The 13,283-nt window shown below is 34.0% G+C and overlaps 2 protein-coding genes across 2 annotated transcripts; one reads left to right on the top strand and one right to left on the bottom strand.

Annotated features, from left to right (window-relative positions):
- The first annotated feature begins 7,886 nt into the window (after positions 1 to 7,886).
- Positions 7,887 to 11,386, top strand: LOC104713195 (cytokinin dehydrogenase 5). The gene is made up of 5 exons (XM_010430266.2): positions 7,887 to 8,877; positions 8,964 to 9,091; positions 9,228 to 9,494; positions 10,042 to 10,304; positions 10,763 to 11,386. The coding sequence occupies exons 1-5, from the start codon at positions 8,298 to 8,300 to the stop codon at positions 11,121 to 11,123; spliced, it is 1,599 nt and encodes a 532-aa protein (XP_010428568.1). The 5' UTR covers positions 7,887 to 8,297; the 3' UTR covers positions 11,124 to 11,386.
- On the bottom strand, positions 11,260 to 13,276 carry LOC104713197 (putative ubiquitin-conjugating enzyme E2 16). Its single transcript, XM_010430268.3, has 6 exons — positions 12,954 to 13,276; positions 12,735 to 12,838; positions 12,527 to 12,629; positions 12,209 to 12,272; positions 11,624 to 11,712; positions 11,260 to 11,514 (listed from the first exon to the last, which is right to left on the bottom strand). The coding sequence occupies exons 1-6, from the start codon at positions 12,981 to 12,983 to the stop codon at positions 11,419 to 11,421; spliced, it is 486 nt and encodes a 161-aa protein (XP_010428570.1). The 5' UTR covers positions 12,984 to 13,276; the 3' UTR covers positions 11,260 to 11,418.
- Positions 13,277 to 13,283: the final 7 nt, after the last annotated feature.

Raw genomic sequence — 13,283 nt, 5'->3', positions numbered from 1 at the left:
AAGAGCTCATTTAACTCCAATAAGGCAATAAGTTTTGACCACACACAACAAACGAACACCTAATATGTAAAAAGAGTTTTATTTCTTGGCGGAATATATAAAAATAAATATTTTTAGATGACAGAAAAATGTGATGTGTATCCCAACACAAAAGCATCATAAACGTCCACATTATCTTTCAATACATTATACTTAATAGTTTTTTAAAGACTTTGGAGATTTTTGGAGAATGATTGGCCAAAATGTGATGTCGATGGAGGCTTTGGGTTTTAGCTTTGGTCCAAAACTCTCAATTCACGTCGACAATGAAAAGCGAAAACCAAAAAGAACAAAACACTATTAGAAAACATAGCCATAATATAGGAAAAACGCAAGGTCCCCTTCACGATGATTAATGACCGTACCAAGATCAAAGCTTCAGAGAATCTTATATAGTTTTCACATTCGTTAAAACAAAAGTAACAAACACATTACTTTTTTACAACTATATTTACTTTTATTTATGGACTTAAAGGCGTGTGGCTCTTTATATAATTTGACGTAACTAAGTATCTCAACATATTATTTGAAGTAGAAGTTTTCACATACATTAAAAATTCACCAGGTTTCAAACTTTATAACTTTTTTTGTTAAAAACACACACAACAACGACACTACTACCAAATATGCTGTATATTATGGTCTAAAAGTTACAGTCTTATTGACCTTGTGTTGTAAATATATATATATATATATATATATATATATATATATATATAACTAGTGTAATCATTAGTCCAACTTTTCGCTAAGAAATCTTGAAAATGTAAAGAATCTACCTCCAATCAAAGCCATCGTAGATTAGTCCAACTAAGGCTTTGAATGGGAGGACAGAAAAATAGCAGATCACCCTTTAATGTAGTCCTTCTATCACTAAGTTACCATTCAAAAAAAATTTTATTTTTAAAAATTAATGCAGATGAACTGTGTGCAGTTCATATTTTTTTGTCTTTTTATGGTAAATGCAGGAGAAATATGTGCAGATCTGGTCTACAGCTTTTTTGATGTTGTTCACCTTTGATCTGCATTTGAACTGCTAAATTTTTGATCTACTTTTATTCTGCTTGATCTGCTTGAACCATTTGATCTGCTCTGCATTACTTGCTTTCTCCATTCAAGGCCTAAGGCCAGAATCAAATTTAAGATATCAGCAAATCATAGATGTGTAAATGGTACGTCTCGTCTCTTCATTTATTTCAAAGGGTCAAAAATATATTTGCCATATTTGTGGAGAGTATCGTGAAACTTGTGGCTGCACACGATAACCATTTCTAGTCTCTTCATTTATTTCAAAGGGTCAAAAATATATTTGCCATATTTGTGGAGAGTATCGTGAAACTTGTGGCTGCACACGATAACCATTTCTAGGCAGACATATATTGTGAATATCTCGAATCAAATCCTTTTGGCTCCGTATCTTCAATGTCCCAATCAAATTTATTTCTTTCATCTTTCCCTTAGATTAATCATTTCACGTCTACCATAGTCAACAGTATTATCATTACGAGTTATAAGTTACGTACAGGTAATGTTTAACGTACAAAAGAACGTAATTATAACTTGTATATAGTTAATCTTAAAATGTTGAAAATATAAGAAAGTAGTCTTAACTTACTGTCCGACCTCGAATTGAAAAAAGGTTCATGTTTGCGTTAGTAGATGTCAACGGTTTAATTAATTTATTATGAAATTTTTACTATTCGAATAAAAAATTAATTATCTAAAATTAACAAAAAAAACTAACTCAAGTAAAACCTTTTTAAAAGCGTTGTTTCTATTTTTTTTTAGAGCATGTATTATGCAATTTTCAATTTAAAAGGTGCAAACGACGAAACTAGCGCACAAAAGTAGACTACAAGACATTTCAAATACCACAGGTATTTAGGGTCAATTCTTTTGTTCAAAAAAAAAAAAAAAAAAAAAAAAAAAAAAAGGTCAATTCTAAACTTTTAGCTAGGAAGGTTTCATACAACTAGCAAGTTCAGCAAAAATGTGATATTTTGAGAATTCACTTAACTATTAAAACCTTTATATAAACTGATATCTGCTGAAAACAAAAAAACTGATATCTAAAATATGATTTATTCGATATGAATGTCTTAAAGAACCATGCGGGGATGTTTAGTGATGATCAAAAGTTTTATCGCCAAAAACTGTTTTCATGTTTAATTTGGATCAAACTTGAGGTGTATAATGTTTTACACATAAACGTGCCATGAATCCGAAATTTAAACTGTGGTAACCGAGTCCTAAAACGTCTGCATTTCTAATTAATCATCAAAGCATCGTAGATGATTTATTAATTATATGATATATGATACAGAATCTAATTAAAATTATAAAATGTCTTTTGGAATTAAAAGACAATAACAAAATAGAAGTTGAGCTGTAAATGAACATGAATAAAGAGAAAAAGTGTTGGGAACTCATCTCACTAAGTTGCTCTGTCGCTCTCACTTTTTTTAAAGTCTTAACGAATCTCTTTTACTTCTCAAACATCTCCACTTCTCTCTTTCACGTGACACTAATTATCCACCCATATATTACTTTCACTTAAATACATTTTTCAATTTTTATTTTTATCTGCGTATCTATTATGTATACGTATCTTTTGATGTCTTCATTCTTGATATATTAATGTAATATGATATTGATATACGTGTGTAATTAATGCAGAGTCTGATCACTGCGTCGTGAAATTAGAAATTTAATGATATATGGTTTAGTCGTGGACAATTTTCTTCCACTGTATTTTTCTAATAAATTTTGTTTGCTAATAACACAATTTTTTTTTGTTGTTGGTAAAATTAGAGAAGAAAATTAAGTTATTCAGGTGTTTTGCTCATTGGTCACAGTTATTCAATTATTTGGCGTAATTATGTTTTAATCAACAAAATCCTAATTAACCAGTTGCATGCATCCAACATTCATCATCAGAGAACGACGGATGATACTGGTTTTGTTCACACGGTGATAAAAATATATCATTATATATTAGACCAAGACAATACAATATGGATTGTAGAGCGATCACGTAAATAAAAGAAAACACCATAACCCCAAAAAAGTTTCCCTTACGACACTAATAATTATAAGTCATTTACTTTATAGGAAACCTAACTTGAATATGTAATCTAAGAGAAAAATAATCAGCGAATAATATCTTGACCAAAATGATCAAATATATAAAGTAACTAAAATTAAATCATGTATGGGACACTTTTTGCATGGAGAAAGGTGGATATGTTTGGTTTATGACCAAAAAAACTCGCAAGTGACAGTTGTGTGTAAGGTCCACTAATCAATTTAAACTCGACATTACAACATACTGTCCATTCAATATTATAACGAATTATTATAAATATATGCACAAAATTTTCCTAACCACTTATATGGCTGAGAGACTGATTCGAAAAAGATGGTTCCGAACTCCAAAAGGATCCCACGATGATGCCACGATAAAGTTACACATACTCGGTTTTAACTTTTAACCAAAGGAATAATTAACTAATTGCATAAAAGATTGACGAGGCAGAGTCTTTAGACTTTAGAGCATGTTTAAAGTAATTGATGGTGTTCTTGTTCATTTTAAAAAAAGATGTACTCTTCTTATAATATAGTTCCTTTAGTCGTCTAACACGTAAGATTTGCTTAGAAATTTATAGAATTAATTTTAGAAAAATGCAGTTTTAAAGTACATATAGAAATTCAATTTACATAAACAAAAAAAATACTTTTATAAATTTTTAGGTCAAACGAAACTTTATATTAGAGAAGTGTGTCAAGTGTGCGTTTAACTTTAGATTGTGACTAAACATCATTCAAGTGGAGAGTACTATTGGAGATGTTAAAATTTCTGTTCAATTAACCCGAATAATAAGAGATAGGTATAAGAAAAGAAAATAAATAGAGACGTGGAAAATATCATATGACCAATAATCGAAGTCTTTAGTTAAAAAGAGATGAACAATAGTATTATATATATATATATATATATATTTTTTGTACTTCCAAGGATTATATTATAAATATATAAGAACAATATTAAATATATTATACAAAGTTTTAAGTTTGACGAATAATAAATGGTAAGGGATGAAGGATTTTTTTTTTAAGGAAGTTAACGATGGGAACGTGAAAGAAAGAAGAGTGTTAGGTCGATGTCCACTGTTTTAAGTTGTTAACGTATGATCTCTTTGTTAGGTTATCTCCACCTGTTTGTACTCATTTTTCTTGCTTGAATACGACTTCTAGCTCCTTTATTTTCTCTTTTATCAAGCGGTCTCACATATCTTTATCATCCAACTCTACTTCATTAAAAAATTGTATGCATGCCTTTGCAAACATTTATTCTGTAAACCGCAGAATTCATGGGTTTTTAGCTCGTACGTTCTTTTACTTGTTAAATGTAATTTTCAATTTTAGACATAATTATAACTGTAAACGCAAAACAAACAGAATTTACTCTTAAGTTTGTCATATCCAAATTATATTTTTATTAAAACCTACTAAAATTATCTTTGAAAGAAGAACAAAGATATATAAACCCAATCACCAAAAAAACAAAAAAAAAAATCAGCAACGATTCTTCTTGAGAACATTTAAAGTCATAGTTGTGAGTTTGAAAAAGAAAAGAAAACGACAAGAATTAACAGCATTTTGGTGATTTTTAAGTTACATATATAAAGCTGATCAACCTTAGGAACAAGGCTGTAGTGTTTTACAAAAAAGAAACAAATAAAAAAAATGCCAAGTGGTAATATATTAATAGACATAATTCTATATGAGCTTAAAGAGAGAATATTGTGTACAAAAGAGTGTTGGATTTGGTCCGATTCGAAGATTAATTTATACATAATCGATGAAAGACCAATAGCATTATTTCATGGAAATGCGTAATAATGTGGCGGTCTCCTCTTTTAAGGTAAGGATTTACATATTGTTGTTTTTCAACTCTTTCGTTCTCCATTACACAAAGAATCTCTATCGCTATAGAACATTACATATATACTAGTTGAACGCTTAAAGATAAAATTTGCAGATAGAGGTAGATGTATAGGATCGTGAAAAAAACGTTGGTATAGTACAGGATCTGTATGGACATTCATGAACCACGATCTGTATTTAAGCATAGATGGGACATGCATGAACCAGGATCTGTATAGTAACATAATAACTCTGTTACAAGCCAGAGTAGTGAACAAAAAAACAAATATATTTGTCCTTTTTCTCTGTATGCCACAGTTTAAAAAGAAAAAAAAAAAAAATCAAGGGTAAGTATTTTTCCACTACATATATATATCCGGCCACATATATGAATATGACTGTAAAATCAGTACAATCTATATGGAACTATGGACCCTATATTAAAAACATTATAAATTCTAGAATGGGGTTTTGTTCTCCTTCACGCAGACATACACACTGTGCCGTTGTCAGTTCACATTTTTCATTTGGAAGACATATCGAAGATATAGATATCGTATTATTAATTTAAAGTCACATCATTCTTGAACTATGTGTATCTGTTATGTTTTGGACTTTTTTTCTATTGATAAATATCAGATATAGATTGTTTTGTTGGTGTGATTGTCAAGTATATATAATCCCACCAAATTATATACTTATCAATTTTTCTTCAAATAAAAAAATAGATATACAAATGCAATGCATGGATTAATCTTTTAATTCAGATGTTTAATTAATTACCACGATTTCCAATTTTTTTTACCTTCCATTTCTTTTATGTCTGAAACAACATGAGACATGCTGGCCCCCACGCGCGTCTTCTTTCTTCTGGTTATATCGTTATCATTACATTTTCACAAATTTCAATATGGATATTGTTCACAAAAAGAAAAAAGAAAAACAAAAGGTGTTGAAAGATGTGGTAATTGTAATATAGTATTACGAAGAAAGCATATAATTAGTCTCATCATCAGTGTCCAAATGTGAATCTTTCGTCACCATATATACGATGGTGCCAATATAAAACTTATTTATGAACATTAAGAACACCAAGACGTACGTAGGTGCCATGTTCAAGTGGCAATATGATCTAACTGTTTAAGTGCTATTGTGTTTTAAAAATTGATTGGATTTATCAAAGTTTCCCGTCAATAAGTCCAATTGGTATGTGTTATAGTTACAAAACTTTATTACGGCGGAGAAAAAACTATGTAAAGATTTAAAATTTCACCGTGACAAAGAGCAAATTATGTAACAAATGCATGCATGCTTGTAAATTATTCTCGGACTATTATAATATCTGGAGGTAAGAAAACACAAATCCGAAAAAGAAAAAAAAGAAAAAATCAAAAACATGAGAACAAGTTGACAATAATGAGATTTGAGAAATTGGTAAAACGTACCAATCTATATTATCGTGCAAAGGTATTAATGTTTGGATTGGCATCAAATAGATCCCAACTTGCTCTTCGTTGTTTTCTTATAGAAATATAGTACCAAAATCGCGACCCACCAAACTAATTATCATCAAATCTTAGCTAGGCGTTAGATTCCCCACTATTCAAAACACACATAGACGAAAATAAAACTTATAAATTATTTCAATCTCGGTCATCCAAAGTGACTTCACCAGTTCACGTCTTAATATTTTGTTTTAGAACAACATATATTTAATCGCTTCTTACAAACTTTTGATTAATAGTATATACAAAACTCGAGGAAGAGCAGCTTAAAATTTAGATTTTTATATATAAGTAATAACAACGTACGGAGTCTTGTTAAACCAATTTTGACTTCACCTACTATTTATAGAGAATCATATCTTTATAAAGTACTAAACAAATAGATTTATATGATTTGAGAAGATTGCCAAAAAAAAAAAAAATGTAAAAATAATAATCATATTCATCTCGATGGAAGCCAAATAGAGGATCTACCGACTGCAAAGTACTGCAGAAGAAGAATCTATCTATCTTCTCTTTTTTTTAATATCGTAGTTTTTTTTTTTTCTCATCATATTTTCGTTTATTTATTTTTGTATTTTCATAATCTAAATAACTTTTTTTTTATATACATATTCATAATTATATTTATTATTACCGTGTGGTTGTGTGGCACAGTGACCACGTGAATGAGAGAACTACTTCATCTCAGGAGAGAACAGGGCCCACTATGATTCTCCGTATCCAAAACGTGGACCCCACTGTTTTCACTACACACGTGTGACCTCATCCTCTCCCACGTGAATATCCCACGTGGCGTTCTTATGTTTCGCCTCTCCCCCCCCCCCCATATCTCTCCAGTCTCCCCCATGCCATATGACCTCTATGGCTCTATCCCATCCTCTACTCTTTTCTTTTTTCTCTCATTAATTTCAGTTAAATTAGTTACATTTTTTTTTTTGCTAATGATAAGAGATGAGAACTATCAAAGATTCACACTAACCATCATAAAACGTTTTCGGGACCAATCGAAATGTACTGTTGAATTGCCTAGTGCTTGTTCTTCATTACTCTAGAGGTAGAGGTAGACGACTAAATTTTCATAAGTCAATTGTCAAATCAGTTGTATTTAGGTTGAACACTGATATAACACGTTTTTTTTTTCATAACCATATATCAAATTGGTTGTTTTTTTTTTTTTGTATCTTGACACTGCCAGTTTTTGAATTAGTCAAATCCTTTACGTAGTCGGTCTATGATGTCTTGCTCAAACAAATTTATACATACGTGATACGTGTGTACATATACAGTATTATTAGCTAACATCAAAATTGACCAAAAAAAAGAAGAAAGGTTAAACAGTGAGTGACACGTAGATATCACACGGTTCTTTTGTTGATTTTTGTGTAAAGATGAACTTGTTAATAAGAATATGACGTGATCTTCTCCGGTACAACTCTTTGTCCTATAAATAAGAGAACTCTTGTCTTCATATTCTCGACACACACATATAAACCGCATAAACTCGTTAATTTTGTACGAAAATAATAGTATTTAAAAACACTCGTTATATATTCTTTACAATAATATATTAAAGTTTCACCCAAACCGAAAAAAAGAAAGACAGAGAATCTGTGCATGTTGCTCAGAAAATCTTCAAAGCGTAATCTGGGCTTACGTTAGCTCTCACGAACCCCCAAGGATCTCCCTATATATGTTTTTTCATTTCCCCATAAAATTTTCCATTATCTGAAAAAAAAAAACCATTATCAGAATATCTTCTATATATTTCTTTCCTCCTCTCGATCTTGATTCTTGTTTCTTGACTATTCTTTCATAAGTCGTGAAATGACGTCAAGCTTTCTCCTCATCACGTTCGCTATATGTCAACTGATCATAGCCGTTGGTCCGAGTGAGCTCCTCCGCATCGGAGCCATCGATGTAGACGGATATTTCAGCGTCCACCCTACCGAGTTAGCCTCTGTTTCGTCGGACTTCGGTATGTTGAAGTCGCCGGAAGAGCCATTAGCCGTGCTTCATCCATCCTCGGCCGAAGACGTGGCACGGCTCGTCAGAACAGCTTATGGTTCAGCCACCGCGTTCCCGGTCTCAGCCCGAGGCCACGGACATTCCATAAACGGACAAGCCGCAGCGGGGAGGAACGGTGTGGTGGTTGAGATGAACCACGGCGTAACCGGGACGCCGGAGCCACTCGTCCGACCGGATGAATTGTATGTGGACGTTTGGGGTGGAGAGTTATGGGTCGATGTGTTGAAGAAAACGTTGGAGTATGGGTTAGCACCAAAATCTTGGACTGATTACTTATACCTCACCGTAGGAGGTACACTCTCCAATGCAGGAATCAGTGGTCAAGCTTTTCACCATGGTCCACAGATTAGTAACGTCCTTGAGATGGACGTTGTAACTGGTTAGTGTTAAAAACATTCAAATTCAAATATATATAAAATGATTTTATTTGAAGTTTAAATAACAAAAAGTTGAAATGAAAAATAGGGAAAGGAGAGGTGATGAGATGCTCAGAAGAAGAGAACACAAAGCTATTCCATGGAGTTCTTGGTGGGTTAGGTCAACTTGGGATCATTACACGAGCACGAATCTCTCTCGAACCTGCTCCCCAAAGGGTAAAATTTTTTATAATAGAAATCAAAATTCCCGGGCGGGTCTTTTAATATTTTACCTTTTACTGTTGATGCCAATATTTGTTTCTAAAAATTATTTTAAGATACTAAAAAACCCTAAAATATATTATGATGACAGGTAAGATGGATAAGGGTATTGTATTCGAGCTTTGAGGTGTTTACAGAGGACCAAGAGTACTTAATATCGATGCATGGTCAATTAAAGTTTGATTACGTGGAAGGTTTTGTGATTGTGGACGAAGGTCTCGTGAACAATTGGAGATCCTCCTTCTTCTCTCCACGTAACCCCGTCAAGATCTCGTCCGTTAGTTCGAACGGGTCCGTTTTGTATTGCCTAGAGATCACCAAGAACTACCACGACTCCGACTCCGAAACCGTCGATCAGGTCCCTATCATTATTCACTTAGATAAAGAGATATTTTCTTTTTTATATTTGATGACTATCTGGAAGGATTTAACGCTATGCGATTATTGGGAAATCATTATGAAAGTTAATTTAGTTTATATGATCAAAAGTAGTGTCCATAGTATTTTTGTTGTGTTTACACTTTATTATAATTTAAATTTGGAAGAGGACATGAAGAAGAAGCCAGAGAGGATCTACAGAGATCTAGCTTTTCCACCTGAACTTAATAATACACATTAAAATATTCTTCTTCTTCTTCTGATGTTTTAGTTTATCACTAGCGAATTAATCATGGTTACTAATTAAGTAGTGGACAAGGTCATGGACCACTCACCAAATAATGATTCCTCTTTCTCTAAGTTAACTTTTTTTTAAGACCAACTCTACTGGAATCTTAACTTATCTTTTGTTTTGGTAGGCTTTAATAGCAAAACAGCTTTTCTTAATTTTCCCCGTAAACTTTATTTTCCTATTCCGGATTAAGTATATTAAACGTGGATTTTTTTTCCTTTTCTCTTTCTTACAGGAAGTAGAGATTTTGATGAAGAAATTGAATTTCATACCGACATCGGTATTTACGACAGATTTACAGTATGTGGATTTTCTGGACCGGGTACACAAGGCGGAGTTGAAGCTCCGGTCCAAGAATTTGTGGGAGGTTCCACACCCATGGCTCAACCTCTTCGTACCAAAATCAAGAATCTCTGACTTCGACAAAGGCGTTTTCAAGGGCATTTTGGGGAATAAAACAAGTGGCCCTATCCTTATCTACCCCATGAACAAAGACAAGTAAGTCTTAGCATAACCGTTGATTACTACTTCTAAACTCTGTCGTTAGGAAAAAAGAATAAAACGAGTCTTGCATGCATGCAAAGTTACACTTGTGGGGTTTAATTAGTGGTCCAATAATAAAAAAGTTTGACAAAACTGAAAAAAAAACTCGACACGTGGTACATGGGATTGTCCGAAAAACGTTGTCCACATGTGGCATCGAACCAGCTAAGATTGACAATAACGCCTCGTCGGCTCGTCTTTCCCTTTTGTTCGTTTTTGTTTTTGCGACCAAATCCGACGGTCCACATTAGGTTTTGTCTGTTTTTTTTAAGTTCCTAGAACTCATGGTGGGTGGGTCCCGATCGGATTCTCCTAAACCAAACCGATCTCAACGAACCCTCCACACATCATTTATTAATTGTATATAGATATTGTCGTTGCTGACGTGGCTTTATGTGATTGTTATTTGCCAGATGGGACGAGAGGAGCTCAGCCGTGACGCCGGATGAGGAAATTTTCTATCTGGTGGCTCTATTGAGATCAGCTTTAACGGACGGTGAGGAGACGCAGAAGCTAGAGTATCTGAAAGATCAGAACCGGCGGATCTTGGAGTTCTGTGAACAAGCTAAGATCAATGTGAAGCAGTACCTTCCTCACCACGCAACACAAGAAGAGTGGGTGGCTCATTTTGGGGACAAGTGGGATCGGTTCAGAAGCCTCAAAGCTGAGTTCGATCCGCGACATATACTTGCTACTGGTCAGAGAATCTTTCAAAACCCATCTTTGTCTTTGTTTCCACCATCGTCTCCTTCTTCGTCAGCGGCTTCATGGTGACAGAACAAAAACCAGAAGAAAGTAGTAGTTGAGAAAAATATTCTTCCTGATGTATATATATGACCTAGTAGAGAAGCATCAGAGAGATTAGGTTGGGGCTTATGTTAGTAGGGTTTTAAAAAATTAGAGTAGAAGATTCAAAATTAGTCAAATTTTATTGTGTTGTTTTTTTACATCACGGATTTTGGAGATGGGTTTTGGGACAAGCTTAAAACCCGGTTAAATTAAAAATAGACAACAAACCTCGAGACTGTTTCGGATTATTTTACATTTTTCTTAATGGTCGAACGAGGTTTTATACTTTATCGTCGTGGAACCACCATCGAGTCTCCTTTGGAGATCTTCCGTTCTTACAGTTCTTCACATAGCGGTCATTGTCGGTTGGTCGTTGCTGCAACAAAAAAAAACAACCAAGCGAGAGGAAGGTTCAGCTATGTGGAAAACTAAAGAGAGTATAGTTTATATAATGGTGAGCTCATTAAGAGCTATGCTGTGCGTACCTTTTCAGTTGAGCTTGACAGCATGGAGAGGATACTGATGCAGATGGAACTCACCGTCATGGCTGGAGACCAAGAATCATACAAAATATCTACAAATCGATACACAACTTTAGATCAGCGTTCAAAAAAACTGTGCTATTGAATTTGAGCAATAAAATACAGGAAACACGCCAAATGATTCACTCATTATGTACATTTGCTCAACACTGATCTTAAGAGTTTTAAGAATACGAGTGAACCGTTGGATCTAAAGGAATATATAAGACTCAAGTCAGTTCCACAGAAGATCATAAAATTCATAAATAGATTATGTTAATCACTAGGATTGCCAAAATATCCTAATATATCTTGTTACTAGCAACACAAGCGAGTCGAGATGCCTTATTTCATATGACAAGAAACAAATTTATGGAGGCTAAAAAACTAATAATCATCATTGACATCTCCCATCAAGCTTCAGATGAAGGCAAGCAAGTAGAGCCATTAGAAATGTACCGGATTCAGAGTAAAACAAAAGTGAAGTGGAAGATAATAACCAAAAGAGCCAAGAGAGTATCATAAAACAGAGGATATAGACTGACATACCTAAACAAATATGCCCGTTGCTGTAAATGTGAGGATGCACAGGAGCTGGATGAAGAAAAATCACCTGCACAAATGAATAACAGAATAAATAAAGAACTTAGTACTCAAGTCAAGTCAACTCAGAAAGAGCTCAAGAGATTTCATAAGAAAGCAGAGACCAGATAGCAGAGATTCCAAGATTGATAACCAAGCACTAATGTGAAAATCCAATTGAAGTAAGTAAATGCAGTTCAGCTTACAATTTCAAAACTTAGTCAAGAGATCTTCTTCATTACACTGATTACACTAACATAGAACAGAGGAGAGATATACACTCACTTGTGGTGACTCCATAGGATAATGTTCAGGAAAATCAACTTGAAGCTGATAGGTATCGTTGGCGTACAGAGTACCTGGAGCGCCAATAACTTCAATTATCCATCTGCAAAACCCATGATTTTTTCACATCAACATATTGCTAAAATCGCACACAAGTGACCTTGTATAACAACCCTAGTACTAGTAGTACCCAAAAATTAAAAATTACCTCTGGAGATTATCAGTGACCTTGTGTTTGAAGCCAGTGGGTGGATTCATCTGCCATTCAACAAGCTCTTTCTGAAGCCTATTAGTCGCGATCTTGCTCAGAGCCTACACAGCACACAGTTTCCCAAAACAGAAAGAAAAAAAAAGAGTCAAAAACCCTAATTCCAAAGCCAAAGTCAAAATAAACAGAGCAACTGAGAGAGAAAGAGAGAGACAGAACCTTACGAGAAGGAGCACCGGAACTAGTCATACTGCCTTCTAAGAGATGGAGACAGATACAAAAGAGAGATCCCCTTGGAGAAGAAGAAGAAGAAGCGAGGAAGGAAGGATCGTAGTAGATCGGAGGGTTCAGATTTGTGGGGTCTTTCTCTGTCTGATTGAAGAAGAGATCTTAATGATCAGATTTTTTTTCTAGAGACGGTGGAGATGATGACACGTGTAGCATCCTGAGGTTTTTTAGATCCACGACCGTTTCGTACTTTGGTGTATCTGTGTCAGTGATATTGCAGAACAGCCAGGATCCCCTGGATTTTGCTGCTGCGTGATGAAA

Source organism: Camelina sativa, chromosome 9, assembly GCF_030686135.1.
Source record: "Camelina sativa cultivar CO46 ecotype springtype chromosome 9, ASM3068613v1".
Taxonomy (NCBI): Eukaryota; Viridiplantae; Streptophyta; class Magnoliopsida; order Brassicales; family Brassicaceae; genus Camelina; species Camelina sativa.
The sequence above is the reverse complement of the archived record's forward strand: the minus strand, read 5'-3'. Positions and strand labels throughout refer to the sequence as shown.

Excerpts from the sequence above, each read along its gene's own strand:
- LOC104713197 (XM_010430268.3), bottom strand. The coding sequence starts at position 12,983 with ATGACTAGTTCCGGTGCTCCTTCTCGTAAG. Across the intron at positions 12,630-12,734 it reads GTCACTGATAATCTCCAGAG|ATGGATAATTGAAGTTATTG; the intron begins GTAATTTTTAAT and ends TGGGTTTTGCAG. Across the intron at positions 11,515-11,623 it reads TGTCAAGCTCAACTGAAAAG|CAACGACCAACCGACAATGA; the intron begins GTACGCACAGCA and ends TTTTTGTTGCAG.
- LOC104713195 (XM_010430266.2), top strand. The coding sequence starts at position 8,298 with ATGACGTCAAGCTTTCTCCTCATCACGTTCGCTATATGTCAACTGATC. Across the intron at positions 8,878-8,963 it reads TGAGATGGACGTTGTAACTG|GGAAAGGAGAGGTGATGAGA; the intron begins GTTAGTGTTAAA and ends AATGAAAAATAG. Across the intron at positions 10,305-10,762 it reads TACCCCATGAACAAAGACAA|ATGGGACGAGAGGAGCTCAG; the intron begins GTAAGTCTTAGC and ends GTTATTTGCCAG.